The sequence below is a fragment of the Pyxicephalus adspersus genome, chromosome 3 (assembly GCF_032062135.1).
Source record: "Pyxicephalus adspersus chromosome 3, UCB_Pads_2.0, whole genome shotgun sequence".
Taxonomy (NCBI): Eukaryota; Metazoa; Chordata; class Amphibia; order Anura; family Pyxicephalidae; genus Pyxicephalus; species Pyxicephalus adspersus.
This window is the reverse complement of record NC_092860.1, coordinates 28,682,269-28,705,145: the sequence shown is the minus strand read 5'-3', so window position 1 is coordinate 28,705,145 and position 22,877 is coordinate 28,682,269. Positions and strand designations below refer to the sequence as shown.

The 22,877-nt window shown below is 35.8% G+C and overlaps 1 protein-coding gene across 3 annotated transcripts in view; it reads left to right on the top strand.

Annotated features, from left to right (window-relative positions):
- The window catches only part of NTRK2 (neurotrophic receptor tyrosine kinase 2), a 143,744-nt gene that overhangs the window by 108,600 nt on the left and 12,267 nt on the right, over positions 1-22,877 (top strand). For all 3 annotated transcript variants that reach the window (XM_072404084.1, XM_072404083.1, XM_072404085.1), the window contains 3 exons: positions 1,348-1,478; positions 3,336-3,508; positions 8,491-8,725. In XM_072404084.1, coding sequence (XP_072260185.1) covers positions 1,348-1,478; positions 3,336-3,508; positions 8,491-8,725 — 539 coding nt within the window. The remainder of the gene's footprint in view (positions 1-1,347; positions 1,479-3,335; positions 3,509-8,490; positions 8,726-22,877) is intronic.

The following is a 22,877-nucleotide window of genomic DNA, read 5'->3' as shown; positions in this document are numbered from 1 at the left end:
TGATTGTAAAATAACATATTCAGACTCAGGTGCACAAACCTAGACTTAGTATTAAAACCAAGAGTAGGCCTCAATCAGAGGCTTCTTACAAGAAGTGTTTTTTACATGAGAGGTTCCCCTTCTTTAATTATTCAATTATCAATATGTGCTAATATTTTTTTTAGTTCTCACCCTATTGCCTGTATTTATTCAACTTTCCCCAATAACATGCAGATTAATTTTCTTCCCCCTCAAAACTGTCATTGGACTGTGTTAATGGCATATGACTATGGTAGGGACATTAGATTGTGAGCTTCTTTGAAGAAGAGTTGTTGACATGACTATGAACTTTGTAAGGCTCTACATAACAGTTGATAAAAATATTGAATTTAAAAGATGTTCAATACAATTTTAAGTCATGATCAACTTAACATTTTTTCACAACAAATGTTTCAGAGAATAAAATGTTTAATGTCTTTTTAGTACACAGAAACCTTAATAAAAAAAAGCAGAAAAACATATCAGTGAATGCATGAATTGAAATAATCTAATTTAAAAGCAAATGTTGCTGCAGAGTATGAGAGGATTGTCATACAGATGTGTTCAGTGAGGAGACATAGCTCTGTTATTGCATTGTCAACATTTTTGTGTTATGTTATTTAAATTAAAACATTTTAGCACAATTTATTAGACATTTTGTGTAGGATAATGATCATATAGAAGAAATAGGAATACTTTGTGAAAGTTACAGAGGACACCTGTTGGCATAGACTTTCTATGATAACATTTTAAGGAATGACATTAGACACATTGGGGCTAATTTATTAAAGCTCTCCAAGACTGGAGAGAATACACTTTCAACAGTGAAGCTGGGTGATCAATCCAGCAAATATGGAATGGATTTCTTAAAAGTCATTTGCAATTGTTAGCAAATGTTTTCAATCCTGGACCAGGTCCATTCTAGGTTTGCTACATCACCCAGCTTCACCGATAAAAGTGCCGCCTGATAAAACTAAAGCTTTGGAGAGCTTTATTAAATCAGACCCATTGTTTCTGTGCCTCCTGTTGCATTTCTGGTCAGCTAATCACTATGTTGAAGCATAATGAATATCCAGCATGCGATGATAAACTTTCACTGTACCTTGTCAAGTTCAGGGCTGTAGCCTAGGTCATGTACACCTAAAAGCCATAGTTCTTTTAAGTTTATTAATGTGTAGTAAATATTTGTATAAAGTTTTAATCAATACTAAAAAAAATAGTTTTTTATAGTTTGATCATAGTTTATGGGAATTGCATTTTAATCTGTAACAGTAATAAAGTTTTTTTATAGGACACAATGGGCTATAGATTTGTTTTGTCTCTTTTCAGTTGTTCAGCATATAAAGAGACACAACATCGTCCTGAAGAGAGAACTAGGAGAAGGAGCATTTGGCAAAGTGTTTCTTGCGGAATGTTATAACCTGTACCCAGAGCAGGATAAAATCCTTGTGGCAGTAAAGGTAAAATGTCTATGATGTATATCTGTTTATTTAGCAACATACATACAGATCTCTAACCTGCTCAACAATTGTGTAATAAAAATGTCTGCTGAACTAAAAAATAAGTTAAGATCTAAGGATTGGCTTTTTAGATGGGAACATTGTTAAATATCCTGGTGCAATGGGCACGGTCTCACTTTAAAATCTTAGCTGGTTTAGATTGTTTCAGTACATCTTTTTTTATGATTAAAAACTACTACAATGTCCAAACTCACACTTGTGACCCTGCTCTCTTTTCTTGGTAATTGAGATCTCCCCAGTTATAGCTAATGAAACTAGGTTCAGTCTTTTTTATAATATTGGCTAATCTTTGATGGGCAAAATTACATGGCAGCTTCTGCATCGACTCTGGGGCGCAGAGAGTAGGAAGGGCATAACCTGTGTTTTAAAAGAGATTGATCGTGTCAAGAGCTGAGCAGTGCAGACCTTTCAAGCATAGTTGGAACATTGAACCAGCCACCCAAGCCAGCAAAGTTTTGGGTGACTGCACATGGGTATGGCTTATAAGGTGGAAGCCTAGTCTTTGAGGAACCCTGCCTAAACCTAAGGATCATGGATAGACTTTGTATAAACCCTAGATCATGATCACAATCAAGTGTGTGTATCATACTCAACTTGCCCAGGTCAAACTTGTTAGTGTTCCGTTAAAGGGGCCACCAGCATTTATAGTTATAACAGGACCTTAGTAAGGTTCATTGGACACCTCCCACCTTTCACCACCAGCACTAAAGAAATGTAAATAGGAGTACCTATTGGATTGATTGATGAGACCCCATCAAAATCTTTCTGTCCCCTGTGATTTCTTATTACACACAAACTAATTAAAGCAAAGTGCTATATGATGTATGTAAAATATATGTTCCATAGCAGACAACAAAATATAAAATGTAGAAAAGTACAAATGTATAAAACTAGAAATCAACTCAACACTAGCAGAATATTACATCTTAATTTAAATGTGTAATTAATAGAAAAGGGCACAATAGGCAATATAACAGACTTAAATGAACAAAGCCCAGGTGCTACAGACATAACACAGGTCCATCCCCCCGGGAGCACAGGACAAAAGAATATATAAAAATGATTTAGGAAAGTATTTAGCTATGCTTCTTCTGCCAGTTATTAAGCAGTACATGTAACAAATGAAGATGTAAATATATATTGAAGAAAAGCAGCATGATGCAGTATATTATCTACTGATCTAAGTAAGAAGGTATGTAGTGTGTATATAATAAATGTAAGTATTTATAGATGTCTTGAGCAGAGGGACAATTTAAATAACCTGCTATTTTCCATTTTTATTTCACCCTATTTTTTGTTCTGAATGTAATTTGAATTACCAAGATTTTATTTCACAGAATCCTGGCCTACATGATTTAGCAATTCCTTTAGTGAAGTCATATGTTCTTTAAGATGGCCCAGGTTTTCAGAACAGAGCACTAACTTACCCATTTAATTGAATAGATAATACGATGAAAATGGGCTGAGTGGGAAGTATTGGGCTTTTGCTATGTGAAATGATTGACGCAGGCAGCACGCTTTGCCCCCCCTTTATACTGGCCTCTCTGCCTTCTTAACTTGCCATCTTCTAGTTTCCAAGCAACACTAACAGCTTTGAATTCTACTTACAAACACAGATCCCGGATTGCTATTAGTGTGTGTGTGCGACTGTGTGGGTTTTCCATTAAGGGTTTCATACATTCAGTCTTGTCAATTCTTACATATCATTTTTGCATGGTGCTGCATTTATGTACACATGTCGAATACCAATGATCTGGTTTATTGTAAAAGACTGATTTTCAGTGTTTTTATTTTCAGACACTCAAAGATGCTAGTGACAATGCAAGGAAAGACTTCCATCGCGAGGCAGAATTACTGACAAACTTGCAGCATGAACATATTGTAAAGTTTTACGGGGTGTGTGTGGAGGGAGACCCTCTTATCATGGTTTTTGAATATATGAAGCATGGTGACCTCAATAAGTTCTTAAGGTAATGTATACTTACTTGCTTCCATCAAGTCCAGCCTTAATCCGACTTGTCATTTACAAAACTCATGTATATCATGTTAACATAAAAATAGTATAATGACTTTTGGCCATATTTTTGGCCATTACTCAAAAGGAAGGCATGCTGTGGTAGAATTGAGTAATATGTCTTCATGAAAATGGTTTGTTTAATTTTCAGCTCCACCTAGATTCTCATTCTGCATGATATATTTATTTATTTTAACTGCAATGGTAATTTATTTTCTACACATACACATGCAATCTAACACACACAAAGGAGTGAGACATGAAACATATTGCATTTTTGGAACTCTTATCATCTATACCTAAATAGTTATTTTTAGGGTGCATAAACACATCAGATTTGAAAATCTGACATGTGTACAGCAGTCCCCCGATGATCCTGGCAGCTCAATGAATGACCGATTGGAAACAGCCGTTAAGCATGTCAATGGATGGAAAGAGCACAGCGGGGTGCCACTTGCTCATCCTTCCCCTCTCCATAGAACAGACAGTGCTGTGTCTACGGCACTCGTTCGTTCCTCTGTCATGGGAAACAAACATTGTTTCCAGCGACAGAAATTGGATGGGTGTATATAGCCTTAGATGTAATTAGTGAGGCTCTTTCACGCTAAGGCTTCCAATAAATTGCTTGTGATTATCAAGTAATTTCTGATGTGCTTGAAGGAGAGTAAAACACTGATTAGGGCACAGGGAAATTTTCCAACTTAGGTCTCAACTATGGTCTACTGGCATTGAGGAGGTAAAAATTGGGTAAGTCCTAATATTCAGTAAGTACATGTCACGATAGGCAGCTATCTCATTTATTATTTATATTAAGGTTTCCACCTCTTTACAAGAATTCAAAGTCCTGCTTGTAGCCACTAATAGCATAGATTGATGGAGAACCTCCCCATGAACACACACATGTATTCATAAATATCTGAAGCATGGCTGAATAAAAAGTGAGGCTTCTTCCATTATTGTAAAACAGAGGGATATTAAATGTATAATGTAGAATGTAAAATGTAGAATTAAATGTAGAATTTCAATACATACATTACCTTACTGAGACCTTTCTCTCAGGTTTCTGTGCAAATTTTAAAGTGACCAAAATAGCCTAGTTTGCCCAGTGTATGTGAATGATCAGCTGGAGTCTGTAAAATGTACCGTGACATGTAAGCTGAGAACTGAATGAGAATGAATCTTGATGTAGTTTTTTTAACTTTTCCTGGATTCTGAACTACCAGCCACACGTCCTTGTACATAATTAGCTTGACTGGTTTAAAAAGAATCTAAAAAGATCTTGGAGCCTATAGTTACTAAATCTTAAAATTCGTCTTTTTTTAAGGCAACACATTAAATATATTTGCTACAGAACTGTGGTTAGTCCAGACTTCTCTGGCACTCTCTGCAGTTTTACATGTGAAATTAGATTACACACTATTGGTATACAAGTTACATACCACAGCTGATTTTGACCGCTATATCTGTTAGGTATGAAAGCAAAATAACTTAGCAAGAATCTATAAAATATGAAAATTGCATGACAAAAACCATACCTAATACTGTCTGAAATGCAAACTCAGATAAAGTCCATGAATAATGTATTTTCTCCAAATCCATAACATTTGTTTTTTTTTTATATAAAACACTAGTTTTGGCTTGCATGGGTTCACAAAAGGAAGAGCTGAATACACTAAAAACTTTTACCAGAAGATGCCAAAAACATATGCAGGAATTTTATTGGCCTGTATAAAATGTCCCCAAGATAGTGTCTCCCACAGCTTGTGTGAGCTTGACCAGGGGTGCGGAGTATGCAGGTTGTTGAAGCATCAACATACACCATATACACCAATAGAATGACCATTGTATGCATGCAAGCCTAATGGACAATATAGGTGATTCCAGAAAAATCTTGTAGCTGTGCATGGGAAAAGGTTGTAAGTGAAGAAGTCATTAGTAGACCAATAGAGGTCAGAAATGTAGGTTGGACATGAGTACATGCATTTGCACCACTATTGGCTGGATATAATTGCTGTATAGTGGATCATGCCTGTTCTATGTGTTTTGGCAGGGATGCTTGTAGTCTTTACTAGGGAAGCATGTGAAGCCAGGGTGAATCGCAAGTATACACCTGCCAGGCAGTTGTTACCCTGTAACAGAAGGTGTCTGAACAAGGACCTTCATGCCAGGACCATCTTATTGATTTAAAGCGAAGTAAACCCAAAACTAACCCAAAACAATAAAAGCACAATTACCTTAAATCCCGCAGAGCAGTCAATCCATTGGGAGGTTTCTTCCATCGGGTCCCGTGTCGTCCTGATATCCGTCTTCGGCTCCGCTCAGAGGAAAGGCCAGGTGCCGCCATCTTCTTCTCCCTTTTTCCGGGTTCATCTTCTTACATCACCCAATCTCGCACTGTGCAGGCACGAGATTGGGTGACATAGATTGGGAAAAAACTTGCAGATCTTACTGAGCATGCATGAGATCGGCAATTTTTTCCCTATTGATGAAAGCCTCCTGGGATGTGTGACGTAGGTATCCCAAGAGATTCTGCGCTCCCATTCATTCTTGATCGCCAAGGCTATCGGGAATTTAGGGGACAGTGCTGCACCCTTTTTTTTTTTTTTACATTTTTTAATTTTCTAAATTTTTACTTTAAATGAAAAGGTTGTCTACCCTTTTATGTAACGTAAAAATTCTGAGTTTAGGTACACTTTAATGAACTACAGTTTTAAAAGGACTTTTGAAATTATAATAGCATGCTAAAGTTTGTGAGATTTCAGTTGCTACCTGACAAATAATTTGTCTTTTAGTACATTTTAAGGAAGTGTGTTAAAAAAATCTGGTTGACCTTGTTTTACCATCATGTTTGTTATGCACCACCTCTAATCATGTTATATCAATTGTGGAAGATTTATAGCTTATGAAATAGTGATCCCTAATTGATGATTCATACAATTGTTTTCTATTTTGTACTACTGCAGCAAGATTAATTACATAATCTGTATTGCAACAATCACTTACAGCTCCTTACAATTTTGCAAAGCAGTAGCGGTTGCCGTTCTAGATAATTGTTTGAACTATATTTAACAATCACTCACGTACAGCAGCTGTGAATATACATCTTGGCTTAATATTCTAATGCAGTATAACTGAGAGCTGCAGAATCACAGAAACCAAAAGGACACAGCAGAGGATTGTGTCCAGTAAAACAGGGAAGAATGTCAAAATCAGTATTTTACAGTTAGTGTAATTAAGGTAAGATCTAATTAAATCCGAAAGATATCACCTATAATAAAACCTTTTTTTCTGATTGGTTTACACAATTCACCATGCTAATAGCTGCAGCTGAAAATAACCCTTAGTCAGATGATTTGTTAACCTGTACTGCCCCCAGAGGCTGTCTACTGAAATGTGCTGGAGACCTTAATGAATTTGGAAATCAGAGTTTTCTGCTGCACAGCTTCATGTTTCAGACATTAGACCTCATGTTGAAGGTCAAATGCAATGTCTGAGCACAGAGTTCATAGAAGGGAGAAAGATTTGGGGGAGTGTAGGAAGCACAACTAAAACTGTTGTGGCTTTGTACAGCTGCACGCTGTGGGAGACTTTGATTTCATGACCGAAGGAAGGATGCTGAGATAAGAATGTGCATTCAACATTTCAAATAAAATAAATGAGTTCAGTTATTAAACCAAAACTTCTTCCAGAAAACAGGCCACAGATGAACTTTCTCAAATAAAATAACATTGTTCTTAACGTCGGTTCTGGAAATGTTCTGGAAATTCATTTTCCATATCTTCATTTTGTTATTTATAGTATAATTCAGTGTTGTTTGATGAAGCGGGGTTTATTGTATGAACAAATCGGATAACGCTGCAGTGCCGTGCATGTTTGAAATCTACATAATCTCTCAATTTTGTATTGGGAGGTGCGCTAAATCAATATTTTTGTGTAAGAGAAAAGGCAACACATATAGGTTTGGTTAATCACTGAGATCTTTCTTTATCACTAAGTTCACTTTGACCCCTGTAGATCATTCTAAGAACAAGCTTATACAATTTTTTTTTGCTGGCTGGTGTGTACAATTCTGCACTGAACAAAAATTTTACCAGCAGGTTTAAATTATCCAAAAACACTTGAGATTTGTTTGTACATATGTAGATGCTGAACTATACATTCCACATTAAAACCAATCTGACAGCAATTTTAGCATAAAAGCCAGTGTTCAAATGTAACTCACCTAGAGGATATGATTTTCTTATTTGTGTACATGCATATCCTTTAATAAATCAGCCCACCGTGTTTTGCAATATTATTTTTTTACAATCTTTGCATGAGCAAATTAATTGGTTTGGAGAACACACAATGCTAGTTTTGCATATACTGCATAGAATTTTTCTCTGCTTCAAAAGAATTTAATCTGAAATAGAAAAAGAATCAGCAACTCATGTGACAGTGAGAGGAACTTCTGATTAGGCTTATAAAATGAAGCAAATTCAGTTCTTTTTCTTGTATCCAATATTCATATTTACTGATAGCAACCAATTGGAAACGGTTTTATGCCTTGGGATGACTACCAAGGTATATTGCACGCTCTCTCTTTGTCAAATAATAGAGGACCCAGTGTTCTTATGTGTATTTTGGCAAGTTTCTCTGTAAGATCACTAAATCCTTTCTGCAGAACTCTGTGGTTTATGTTTGATGATTATTGAATTCAGCAGCACAACAACAGTATAGAATAAAAATTTTATAAATGTGTATTTTTTTATTTTTTTTAAAGTTTTGATGATATAACTATGTAACCTTGGTGCATAGGTGCTCGTTACTATGCAAAGTTCATAATCAATCATGATATATATATATATATATATATATATATATATATATACTGGAAAAGGTATCTAATTTTAGTCCCGCTCAGTTTCTTTTTTAATAACAGTGTGTTTCTATTTTCAGGGCCCACGGACCAGATGCTGTACTTATGGCAGAAGGGAATCGCCCCGCTGAACTCACTCAGTCCCAGATGCTTCACATAGCCCAGCAGATTGCGGCAGGTATGGTGTACCTAGCTTCACAACACTTTGTCCATCGAGATCTGGCAACGAGGAACTGTCTGGTGGGAGAAAACCTCTTAGTAAAAATTGGAGATTTTGGAATGTCTAGAGATGTGTACAGCACTGATTACTACAGGGTAAGTTGACGTTTTGTCATAAATCTTTTATTAATAAGATTACTATCTATTAGGAGGTACTATCTATTAGGAAAAGGACCTAAAAATGATATACTGTAGTACTATTTATTTAGAGGAGAATCTGTAAAAATTATATGCATAAGACAGAAAACATACTTAAATCAATCATTTCCTTCTCCTAGGTTACAGAAACTATTACTAAATTGAACAACAATTTAGAAAAAAAACACTAGCATATAATCATACCCCCCTGGGCGCAGCCATCTTGTTTCGCACACACCATAGACAAGGTGAAGGCAGGCTGTATATCACAATCAAACATACCTTTAAACAAAATATATTGTTTTTATACCAGTTACAGCACTGTTTAGTCTTCATGGACTGTGTGTTTTGGGAAAAAATAGGCATACACATGAAACAGCTGGTTAAACAAATTGTGATGGTATCACTGTCTTTACATGTTTGCGTAATGAAAAGGTTCATTTTAAAAGCAAAACAGTTGAAATGTAGTCATTACCTAAATTTGTAGAATTGCTGAGAATCCAAGAAAGCAGTTTTGCAACTTTTGATTCTTACTTTTTAAAAAAGCTTTTAAACTTCAAACAGTATTTATCAGGACATCTCCTCTTTGCTCGTCTGTTTGTTTTCTTCTAAAAATTAATGTTGTGCCCATTGGTAAATTATAATGGTGGATGAGTTTACTTTAAAATAGTAAATCTTATAATGTCTGCTAAAGGATATCTAAAGCCAAGAAGAATCCCTAGAAGCGGCATCTTGCCTAAAATGCAAAAAAACAAAACATTATTTCTGTTAACCTCCTGCTGTTTAACCACTAATCTAAAACTAATGCAATGGTGATGAACAAAGACAACAGCTGTGGCTCCCTCCACACATTCAGTGGAGTGAGTGATCATAGCCACCTAAGGACAAAAAGTGTTTTATTTTCTGAAATACTAGGTGTAGATAACAAGACTGAAAAAGCAAAGTAGTGACGCCAATATATCTAATGACAAAATTAGCAGCATGATGTTATTGATTTTAATTTCAAATTTTATGCTTTACACCCAGTTACCTTGGGTAGTTTTTCTACAAGAGCTGCTGACAGTGGCTTCTTTTTTAACAATTGCCATAATCTTTTGCTACAGTGATCATTATTCTATTCTATACAATTAATTCACTATTTGCAATTAGACTATTCCTGTAATCTGCTAGTTTTAGCAGGCAAAATAGAAAGTAACATTATAATACAGACAGTGCCACACAGATCATTTTGTGTTCTGGCTGTCACTTTTGTAGTAGTCTGTTTAGCAATGAAGTATCATGCAGAATGGATGACACTAGTCTGCCATTTATTAGGTGCAGTTTATGTTTACTTTGTGACATGGTGCACAAAGTGCATTCTAAAATATAAGAAATCTTTGTCATGTATCAATAAAAAGGTTATATTTTTGGGCTGTGCTGTGTAGACAATTATGAAACACTTGTTTTATTTAAGAATTGACTGTAACAAATGCATTGTAACACATTGTAAGAGGATAATTTCAACTTGTGTGTAACAATTTTTTAAACTACATTTTTTTGCCCTTCTGCTTTTTCTGATAGCACTGATAGGACTTCTGATAACAGCTGTAGATACAAGTGCCTGTTTATATGCACCCTACCAAGACAAATATAATGGTGCCATCTTCACTTCTCCACAGCTGTGATAATAACATGTTAGCATTAAAGAAAACAATCTGGAGATATAATTTGCATGAAAAGCAGTAGGAAATATTATATGAGTCTCAAGGCAACATTGCATATTCTTATAACAAAATATAAGATAAGATGTATAAGATACATATAGGGTAACTTTACTTTTCTCTACATGTGGATTGCCTATGAGGTAACCAAACTATCCACTGTGGCCATTGGTAAATGTTTACAATTTTTGGTAGCTGCAGTTTCTGTCTACAGCTGTTTATTGTTACCTTCATTATGAACATTTTAAAATAGAACATTCCACATGTCTACTATTCTTAGGTGTCACTAAGCAAACGTTAGGTTTATAAGAACAATAGACAAAAAAATGAACAACTGTATTTATATAGCTCTTCATTCCAATTTACTCCTCTTCAATATCAGATCTTAAAGAAATGCAGGGAAGCTGGAAATGCACTTAGATGAGTTGCAGTAAATGCAAGTAAATAAAATATTAAGAAATAACTAAACCATGACCAACAATGCACATACATAGCTACACTATATTCAGAATTATGATTTCATTAAAAAAAAAAAACTTTATTTGTAAAAGAAAGTAATGTACAGCTTTCCAGTTCAGTTATCATCATTCTGCTTTAAACATGCCAACTAGCAGTCTGGGCATCCTTGGGGTTGCAATGCTTCTCCAGAAGAACATGCTTTGTCAACCCTAGGGCATGGAGACCTTTACTGGAAGGCTTAAAAGGCCAAAACAAAAAGAAAAAAAGGAGGTAAAACTCCTCCCTCCACGTGAAGGTGGGCACGCTATCAACCTTTTTTTTTAAGGTTTGCATACACTTTAATGTTAGCGTCTGTTTTTTTTTTTAACCCTTTTAAAGCTTGTTTTATATATTTTTATTTATTCTTTCATTTATGACAAGTGTGCATCAATATAACGTCCAGCACCTTGGCAGCCTGAGCTGTGCTCCTATTTTCCCAAAGGATCATTTTTGGGGAAGCCAACTGACCTAACTGTATGTTTTTGGGAGGTTGGAGGAAACCCACAGGAACACAGGAAGAACATGCAAACTTAGTGCAGACATTGTATTTGTTTTGTCTTTTAAAAAATCATAGTTTAGTGCAGCTGTGATATCTGTGCACAGACATCTGCTCCCTGTGACACATAACACAGAACATAAGCTATGTGTCAGAAGCAAAGTGCTGTACTCATCTGGATTTCAAACTGAAGATTTCTCTAATATCAAGTGTCATCACCGGATTTCCCTGACTCTTAAGGCATTTCTGCTATGTGTAAATGTGAGAATCTGATCTCAGCTGGCAGCTTCATAGAGTGGCAGAAAAAGTCTTTATCTTATGGTACCCAGTTGCTTTCTCTAAATTCTACTGTCAGGGGATAGAAGAAGAAATAATGCAGATCACATGTCTTTTTCCCTCCTGTCCCTACGTGTAGCCTGATGGGGTGGAGCACACATGGTTTGCGTCACTGTATTCCTCTGTGTATGTAAGCAAAAGGTAGCAGTAGGGAAAAAGAGAAAGTCAATATTTTTTCTTAAGTCTCTTTTATATTGATTGCAGCCAGCATAACAATATACACATACCAAAAAAGTATAAATGCCACATTACATTACCGAAGAATAAGACGTCACCCCATACTAATTTTTTTTACCCATGTATTCCTGCACTGCCATAGATGTATATTATACATACTACTGTTATGCTGGGAACCATTGTTCAAATGACTAGCAGGCCACCACTGTTATTTAGCTAGATTTATAAAAGGTAACTATTTTGGAAGATCTCCATTTTCCTCTGTAGCATAGTCCAATTTATTATGTTATGAGTGAAAATAAAGCAAAACTCTCGTACATATATTGCATTTAGGGATTAATAGTTTCTCAACAATACTTCTCAGAGTCCACGTTCAGGTTTCCTAGGTTACAAATCCATAGAACAAATGAGCAAGAGACACACAGGCGACATTTATTGGAGCACAGGAATCAAGACTTTCAGTCTCCCAGCTGCTCTACAGATCTTAAAATAATTCTGATTATCGTTTCAGACTGTCCTTCATCTCAGTACTATACTGTTATCTGCTTACCACCTATTTCAAATGATTTAATTCTCCACATAAATAAATTTTGTTCAATGAACAAATACCAATCTACTACCGTAGGGAATATAATTAGCATAAATTGTTCTAATGCAAAACAATTAAATATTTATTAGATGTTTTATTTCACTGCCAGGCCTTCCTTTAATGTTCAATAGCATTCTCCAAAGGAAGGATATGCAGTGCTATGCATTACACTATTTTGTGCACTTTGTTTGAAAATTGCATAAAATTAACATACATTTGTGTATTTTCCCACAGATGTACATTTGCATCATGCATGGCTTTTATAAATTTTAGACGTAATAAAGCACCCATTGGCTAATAAATCTTTCTCACTTGGTCCAGTAGGTAGTCTTTGTTGTGCTGCACTATCAGAGAAAATATATACTTAAAATGAAGAGCTAGACTTGTTTCTTTCTAAGTATTAACCCATGCATTGTATGCATATTTGGACTCATCTCCGCACCACTACCGAGCAGTTGCCTAGTAGCCAATTAATTCAGATCTCAAGCACTTCATCTGCACACAGCACAAGAGATGCTATTCACAGGTTGCTAGGATACCTTTCCCTGCAGTGTAAAGGCAGATTTGATTTAAAAGGGTTAATAAAGGATTTATATGCATACATAGTGATCATTTTTTTAAATACCTCCTATAATGTGTATGATCCTATGAATATATATGTTTTAAATGAGCATCATATTTGTTAAAAGGAAGAGGATGCATCCACTTTTCAATGATAAAGCCTTAAATCGGTTGCTTGTCTCAGTGGGTGTTTTTTATTACAGTAATTCCCTAGTCTAGGAGGAATCATTTTGGATGCCCATCTAGTTATCAACCAATCTTCCTGATGGAATATTTTAGCAATATTATTGGGACATCATTTGCATAGGTGATTGATTCTCCGGTCTTTCTGATTTCTCTTTATTTATTTATTCATAGGCACTGTTGAACAAGTAGCACAGGGTGTGTGTATGGAAAACAAAGTACACTGTGAACAACCCCACTATCAAAAAAGAGGATCCCTACTTGTCTCTAGAATTGCTATCATTTATTAATTAAATTGACAATAATATGCATTGCAAATGTATACTTAACTGCTAGGTTAGGGTTCTATTAGAAACCCCACTCCAGCTTTAAAAAAAATAATACCCAGCCCAACCAGAGTAACTCTGCCCTACCCACCCTATGTTGTTGGCAGTACCATGCAAACACACTGATCTGTGGTCCAGTGTTTGACCTTTTCATATTTCCATTATGTCCTGAGGGTAGATCATCAAAGCCTGGGTTCAAATGAAAATGTGGCAGAAGTGCAAAGTGAGGTGCCATTATATTGTGTTCTCTGCAGCATTTAGGACCTGCCCAAAATTATAAGTAAGAAGCATTAAGAACAATGTGACCAGACCAAAGACAAATGGAAAAAATGCATATATAAAGTATTAAATACACATGGGAACACCAGGGGGTGTAGGTTGGATTTGGGCTTTAAAACAAGATTATGCTGATGCTACTTAATTTGTCTTTGTAGAAATTAAAAAAAAACTTGTGTTTAAGGTCCAAATATATATATTCTTCTGATCATAATTGTCTGATCAACAATTGTCTATGAGGCCATGTTTAGTAGATATGAGTTCAAGGAAACCTGATATAATAAAATGGAGGCTGCTGATATTCCTTTTTGACAATTCTAACTGCCTGATGCCAAACTAAACCTTCAGGTTCAATGACTGATCTGAAAAAAAAAAAAAAAAATATATATATATATATATATATATATATATATATATATATATATATATATAAATATAAATATGTAAATATATCTGAAATACTTATTTTGGGGTAGTTTGTTAGAAATTATTGTCAACATGGTAAGCAGGTTGAAGGAAACCTATAAAAGCTTGTGTAGCATACTCTTAAAGTGGAAATCCAGCCAGCATTTATTAGATTGGTCTAGATAAGAACAGGGAAGGGTTAGACGTCAACTTTTTACTCCTGTCCGTATCCCCACTGTGGAGAATTTCTTTCACTTAATATCTAACAATAGATATTACCCTAAACAGTTACTTGCCAAGCAAAATCACTTTGTTAGTAACAGTAGTAAAAACACTTAAAAAAAAACTTTTGTTTTAGGGTGTGAAGTATTAGGGCTTCAATTGGTCAAGTCAATATCAATTGGTCCCGTGCCCCCTCCCCTGTCCCACTGCATTTTCTATATGAACACATGCATCTGATTTTAAATGAAAAATGCCGGGTCTGACATGAAAGGATATTGGTTGAAATTGTTTGCTTGAACTTCTAATACACCTTATTGAAAGTCAACATAATACAAATCAGGTTAAATGCAGCCTCCTAACTGCCATGTGTAATACTCAAATGAAGTGTATAGGTTGTTGCTGATGTGCATTTTGCATGTTGCAAATGCACATGAAATACATGAAAACAAAACCCATTGACATTTTTAGAACCTCTGCCAGATTTTTTTTTTACTTCTGCCTGCATTTATAATCGGGTGATTCCCATTGTTTTCCATCTGACAATGATCACTGGGACAAGCAGTGGTGAGAAATCTCCTTATAAAATACCATCAATCCTAAAACAAATAAAGACTTTTTTTTTTAACTAAAAGTTTGTTTACTTCTAGAGTTACACTTTTTTATTCAAATCAATCATGTTGGTCCAGTTTTTAAGAAAAATTGTGCCACTAATAATATCTAAACAATGAAATTACATTGAAGCCTTAAATGCAGCCAGGAACAAGTAATATTTATTTAAATCAGATAAATTACAGCACAAATGTTTATAATATATATGTATAATGTGCTTCTAATTGTAAAATCTAATGTGAAAACAGCACTTTTCCTGTTCCTCAGGATGGAAGTGCAAATAGCATAGGTGCTCCCAGGAGGAACAGCCATTTTAAGAACAAACATAACATTCACCAGGAAAAAAAGATCAAGCACCCCACCAGTAATGTACATTAAATTGCTCATTTAATAATTTATTAAGCAAACTGGTGCTTAAGTTGCAGAAGGTACCTTAGTGAGGGTTATTTACCATTAATACTAATGCATAATTAAACCAGTGATTTAATCTATTGCTGGCATGGCCACCTGTCTGCAGAATGTACTTTGTAATACAGCATTACTTAGCAGCAATTTGCTTGGCCTGTTAGTTAACATATTATTCTTGGGATAATGCTTCCTTTTGCTTCCTACAGCTTTTTTAATTTAACCTCTTGAATTTCCAAGCTCTTACCATCCAAAGGGTTAAGCGAGGAGCTGCAGAGCTTGGAGCAGTTGTTGATTGCATGGGTCCTGTGCATTCCAGGGCTCAGTTTCCATGGCAGCCGACCTGCTCTGCTTGAAATAGGCAGTTCAGAGTAAGGAAGGTAGAGATGGGAAAGAGTCATTAGTTTTGAAATTAGTATGCGGTGCCATCACTGCACTTCCCTATCCTACCCAATGTAAATGATTTTTACGGCTTTTTAGGTACGTAACATGTAGATTTGCTGGCAAAAGCTAAAAATAAAATTGTTTTTCAATATACCAGCACAAAACAAATCATTGGCTATATATGTGCTAAATATAGTTTTGTATGTGTATGAAATGGTGCTAAAATGAAAAATCATGTATACATTCACACTGCTTTGCATAAATCCTAACTTATTTTGGACTTTCACACATTTGTAGCATTTCAATTTGGAATTAAAATATGGCCTAACTGGTTTATTACCTTTTAATTAAAGCAGAAATATACCCAAAACAAAATAATCACACTTCAATCCTGCAGATCAGTCTATCCGTCAGAAGGTTTCTTCCATCTGGTCCTGTGTCGTCCCGGTATCTGTCTTTGGCCAAGCCCCGGGCGCTGACATCTTTCCCTACTTTCTTTCCCAAACACTGCGCATGCGTAAGATCTGCAATTTTTTTTCTATTGATGAAAGGGCTCCTTTTGCGCATGTTCGAGATTCTCAGGCATGTGCAGAAGGAACAGCCAAGAGCCTCCTGGGATGTGTGACCTAGGTATCCCGGGAGGCTCTGTGCTCCCACAAACAACATTTTTACTTTAAATATAATGGTTGTTTACCCTTTTATGTAAAGTAAAAATTCTGAGTTTAGGTATGCTTTAATATAAAATACTTAATTCCAGCAACCCCCCCCCCTTTTTCTCCCTAAATATTATCTTCTGGCCAAACATCTGATTTTTCCGGTCCTTTCTTGACTTTTCTCCAGCACTCAAAGGTTCCCAATAAACCACAGAGAAGCACTGATATGATACCCATGACATTTTTGCAGAATTGTGCTGTAAACCCAGCTTGAAGTGATGAGGAATCCCCAGGGGTGGGTCTGTGACTCCATGAGCTCACTCGAAGGTAGGTTGATTAGGCAAAGTTTCATTCAACTTAGATGAAGGTCTGCAATGGACTGCAGATTGGGAGACAGTGTCTGTGAGAAGATATGTTAGAAAAAACTAAAGGTATTTTGTGCAGGGCTTTGCATTTTGAAACAAACTGGATATTTGGATTGTGTATTAGAAATTTTTAACATGACCGAGCTAACAGAAAAAAATTGTTGGTTGCATAAATCATCTCTTGGCTATAGATGCAAGTGTTTTAGGATTCATTCCCTACTAACTTTGTATGTTCATACAGTTGAACATTTTACTCAGTCTTCTTGGCTACTACATTCTATCAAGTTTAATTGAGAGGGTAAATTATTCTAACAAATTATTATCCTTAGATTAAACAATTTTATTGTGTATCTGACTGGTGTAAAGGATACTTTATGGTTCCAAATCAAATAAGTTTTTCTCCAAAATTGTTCTGTATTTTGCAACATCTATCTTGCCATTAGTGATGTGCAGGTACTCTGTGTTATCAAGATAATGAGAACTGTTGGCTTTCTACTAAACGTTTCATTTGCACTGCAGCCAAAACATTAAAGCTGGGTACACACGTGCATTTTTTGGCGTTGGATCATTGGAAAGGATCTTTCACGATCCTTTCCAATGACAAAGGACTGTACGATGCATGAACCAGCGCTGTACATACAGCACTCTTCTGCTCTATGGAGAGGCGAGTGGGAAAACGACGGAGCAGCACCCTGCTGCACGCTCTCCCCCTTCCCTTGCATTAAGATCATTCGTCGTCCATCGTCGGTGGATCCGCCAGGACGGTCGTTCAGGCGATGGAGGATGGGCGCCGTACACACGCCAGATTCTCATACAAGATTGGCTCTGAGCTGATTATCAGGCGAGAACCATTGGACATGTGGACAGATTACAGAAACATTCTTTTACCTCAATGCTTACTACTACATGTAATTGTCTACACTGCTATGTAAAAGATACAGTGGACATAAAAACCGTACTCACAAGAAAAGAATTCCAGAAAAAAAATAACAGGCCAATACTGTAATTGAGTCCAATAGACAATTGATTTATTATTCAATAAACATTCATGCAGCCAAATATTTTCAGGGGCTAAAAATCCCCTTATTCTGGGCTTGATGAGATAATAAAAAGGACTTAGAAGGCTGATTCTGTAAGAATAAACACTGGTGAATCTTGTAACCCAGAGATCCTTGAGAAAGTTAGATCAGTGCAGCAGCAGAGTGCTTACTAGGGTCACTTTTTGTTCCCATGGTTTGAAAAAAAGTAATAATGCTTCAACTGCTTAAATACCCCTCAGAGTGTTAGAATTTGTTTGGAATCCATCGCAACCCTGAATATTTATCTGTATGTTAATGTAAAATTCATAAATAAATGGATAGGGATCAAAAGAAAACTGATTAAAGACATTATAAGAATAACACTTGCAATGCAATGCATTTTAATAAAAATTGTCCACACGATATTTAAATGATTGCATACAACCCATTAAATACAATTACCCAACTTTACATAAATCGTTTAGATTTTCTGGGCTAAACAGTTTATTTCTTGGTTCTGTCGCACATTGTGCATTGTTTTTCTTGCAACAATTTCCTTTGTTCTGAGTTTCCTGATGGGTTCCACCATCTTGGATGTGATATTAGCATCTCCAGCATATTTAGAACTATACCTTATGATTCTTTGTAGTCTTTCGTTTTACTCCTTCCTAAGCGCTGTATAAAAAGTTATGTTGAATGGTGAAGGGAGCAGTGATGGAGTTAAAAGCCATCATTCGGCATTCACAGAAGAGGAGAGGGGTATGTCATGCAACCAGAGACGGGGCTGTGTTAGTAAATAATTAGTCTAAGTTTTAAGCAAATTACAAATAATTTTAATTTATAAAAAAAGGAAAAACACTACAAGTAAGTATTTAAGAATCTTGATTTTTCTGTGTTTGAAGATCACTATTTCAATATATTTTTGCCTGATTAAACAAGTTTCATCTTTACAAAATAGCTGGCTGAGCAGATTTGCCAAGATTCCCTCATCAATATTCTGGTAAACCTGCTTTATCACTTTGTGGTTTTATTTTGTATAAACCTTAAAATGTAAGTTATGAATCTAAGTGAACAAGTACACCAAGCCTAAAAAGCACCAGAGGCAATGTAATTCCTATTTATGGCAGTTTATTGAACCAGAATTTCAAACGCTGTTGCAGCGTTTGCACTAAGAAGGCTCAGTGACTTCTTGGGAGTCCCATTGAGATTTGCAGCCAACAACTGATTTCATTTTGTATTGGAAACATGTACAAGGATGTAGGTAAATGCAAATGTCTGCCTATGATGAAAGATTATGTCTATAAATCATAATTAAATATATAAATTATTTACCCTGTGGCAGTATTTTGGATTTAGTTACCAAAAAGTAGAGGAAAGAAAGTTGTGGGTGTTGAACACAGGTGCTATTCAGGTTACAACTGTCATTCCGTCAGCACTTTATTTTCTTTTTTCTCCAGGATTATAAAATAAAACTAGTTCTCTTCCATTTTCCCCCTAGGTTGCTGCTATTCAAAATCGCTCTACTATTCAATGTTATAGGCGGTGTTAGATTCTAGTTGCAATATAGTGCACCTCTAGTATGTCCACATTGTGCTGGATGCAGAAAAGCTTCTAACAGTGGTGTATTTAAGGGATGTGGTCTGGCTATATTGTTATACCTTGAAAACAATACCAGCTACAACAAGCTACAGCCAGAACATTTAGTGATCATTATTATTTTTTTGGGTGAACTATTTGCCTTGCTTTTATTATATGGATCATGTAGATATGAATATTTGCCAGGTGATATACAGGAGATTAAAAATCCCATGCTCCCAATAATTTACATCCTTTCCACCAACTTGGTACCTAGTTTGATAAGAAGATGTAATGTTTGAAACATGGAAGCTATTGAGGCTATAATGCTTGCAAGGCAGATTATGCCAATGATGAGATTAAAATATAGCAATTCCAATACACATTTCTTGTTATTTATTCATTAGTTTAGTGGTTAGGCAATTGCCCCTTTGTTGATCTGAGCTGTTTGGTTGATGATATATGGATCATGTAGATATGAATATTTGCCAGGTGATATACAGTAGATTTCCCTCTGGAACATATTGTTATCTAATTTTCTTATTACTGTTTTTGCCTACTTAAGCTTGATTTGATACTTCATTATTTTTTGTCATTTCTACTTATTTGTGGTTTATGTTGGTGTTGTTAGATAGATAGAGAAAGGGAAAAACTAGATAAAAGGGGGGCAAAATGCAGCATATGGGGAAGCCCACTCGGGCCTAGCTTACATAGGGCTTACTTTCAGCTCATGCGATGCTTCCAAATAATGTGGAGACGTTTAGAAGATCATCAAAGACCTTAAACATTCTTAGGGAAATTATCAGTGACTGGTGACATGCTAAAGGAAGGATGGAAACTAGGGACACAGTTATGGAGACTGTGAGAGATGACAGATATAGTATATGAGACTGCTAGAGATCGTTGTAGTTACCGATCCCTTTATACATCAGTAGTTCTAGATTTTTGCCCCTTAAACTGTTAAAAATTTAGCATATTATTTAAGATATTTTTTCAGCTACTACTACTTGAGATTTGTTTCTGGCAATGCAGGAACTGTATTACAGTCAGTTCTCATGAAAATATGATCATACAATATACATTAATGCTCAACACAAGTTCTTGGAAATCCATATCAGAGTGGGATCCTGTACAGGTTACTGGGGTAATGATCACTGGTTTTCTGTATCTCACAGGTTTTGCAATGTAGAACTGCAATAGTAGCCTAGAAACTATTCTACCAAACCTATAAAATAAATTAAACAGCAGTCAAAATACAAACCTTTATCAGATACAACACATACAGTTCAGTAAAAATGTAAATACAAAGGAATGTAATAATATTAAAAAAAACACATACATTAAACTATGAGCCGAGCATGTTATAAGATTCAATATGAATGCTGGTTTTTAGCATATTTTGACTATTGGAAGAAAAATTTACTATGGCACCCCCATGAAGGTTTACATGTGTACTTGTATACGTGTAAGTGTAATTGTATTACAAATATTAGCATGTTTTGTAAAAATTAATGTGTATATATATTTATATTTCATGTTTCCAGCCCCTGCCCTTGTAAATTGGGTTGACTCGGATTATATGTATTTTTTTCCAATGCAGATCACTTTTTAATAATACACCAACAATTTAGATGTTTCTTTTACAGGGTTACTTTGCACAGGGTCATGCATCGAACAACTCTATGTTGTCATTCTCACATAGTAGAATACAAATACAAACCAACGATAATGGTGAAACCTAAAGTGAACCTGTGAATTTTGTCCATGCAGAACAAAATGTAGGACAATTTTCTCCTCATATGAAACAGATATTCACATTCCCTATGCTCATCCAACCACTGTTCCTTGCAGCCAGTGGGAGCAAACAGAGTAAGCCCCATGTAAGATAGGCCTGTGGACGTTTTCCCTGCTCCTATGTAACAGCACTGGACTTAAAAGCAAGTGTTAATGCTACAACAGGGAGGAGATGAATAGGAGTTGTGTGTTTCCCCATATCTATAAAGAACACTAGTTTTCTTTGCTCATACTGGTATGTTGGAACAACAGGGAACAAATGGAAGGTATGTGCTGCTTGTTATTGTGGAAATTTAGTGAACTTTCTACTTTACCAAAAAAAAAAAAAGAAAACATACTACATTTGGATTCAGTGATTCTTCATCTTAATGTTTATCAGACCAGCTACCCTACTTCTTTTTTGTTTTTTTTTGGTTGTTAGTGTCCCCATATCTAATCTGATAAGAATCCACATTCTTTTTGTGCTGCTGTAATACAGTGTGGTATATGCATAAAGTATGTTACAGCATGCATTCATGTGCATTGCCTAAAAGAAGATAATTTTTTGCATAAGGGCTGCCAGGGTGCCTTTCTCTAAACACAGCATACTATAATGCAAAGTATAAGTCGCTTCCATACATATAAATGTGTAAACATGTGTAAATGTAAGTTTATTTGTGAACTCACTCGGCAGGGAGGTGACACAGCAAGAAACATATAAAGTGGATTACTTTCCTGCCTAAAATCACAGTTTTGACTTGAGCAAAGTGGTATTAATATTTTCTCAATAGCGTTTTTTGTTTTCTCATGTTTTTCACTTCATTCAAATACCAGATAAAAACTGAACCACATTAATTTCATTAAGTAAGAAAGCTTTAATAATGTCTAAAATGCATGGAAAAGAAACTATAGGTGAGTATGTGAACAACTTGTTTATTTAGGTTTGATGACCTCATGCTGGTATTATCCCCAAGTGACTCTGTCTTCAACTAGAATTTGCTATGGCTTCATTCCTATAGTGAACTAATATGTGGTCATACTCCTGTGGGATAGCTGCCACACCCTGATACTCACGGTAAAACATTATTTCATTGCGTTGAAATACTGCTCTTTTACTCTCCTTATTTACTCTCCTTATTTCTCTGTCTGTGCTCCTGTACCTTTTCACTTTATTGATACTCTCTGGTGACATCTCACCCAACCCTGGTCCTCCACACAGCCTCCCCCTTCCATATACTCTCAGCAAGACATTCCCTTCTCCTAACCTCATACCCATTCACCCTACCTATAAGTCCTTACCCCCTCTCTCTGGCAGTCTATGGAATGCCAGATCTGTTGGCAACAAATTAACCTCCATACACAACCTTCTCCTTTCTAAATCATTGAACTTTCTGGCTCTCACTGAAACTTGGCTTTCCTCTTCTGACTCTGCCTCTGCTGCTGCTCTCTCCTATGGAGACCTGCACTTTACACATACCCCCAGACCTGGCAACAAAGTAGGGGGTGGTGTGGGTCTCCTTCTCTCACCTAACTGTACATACAGAGTCCTTCCTACCCC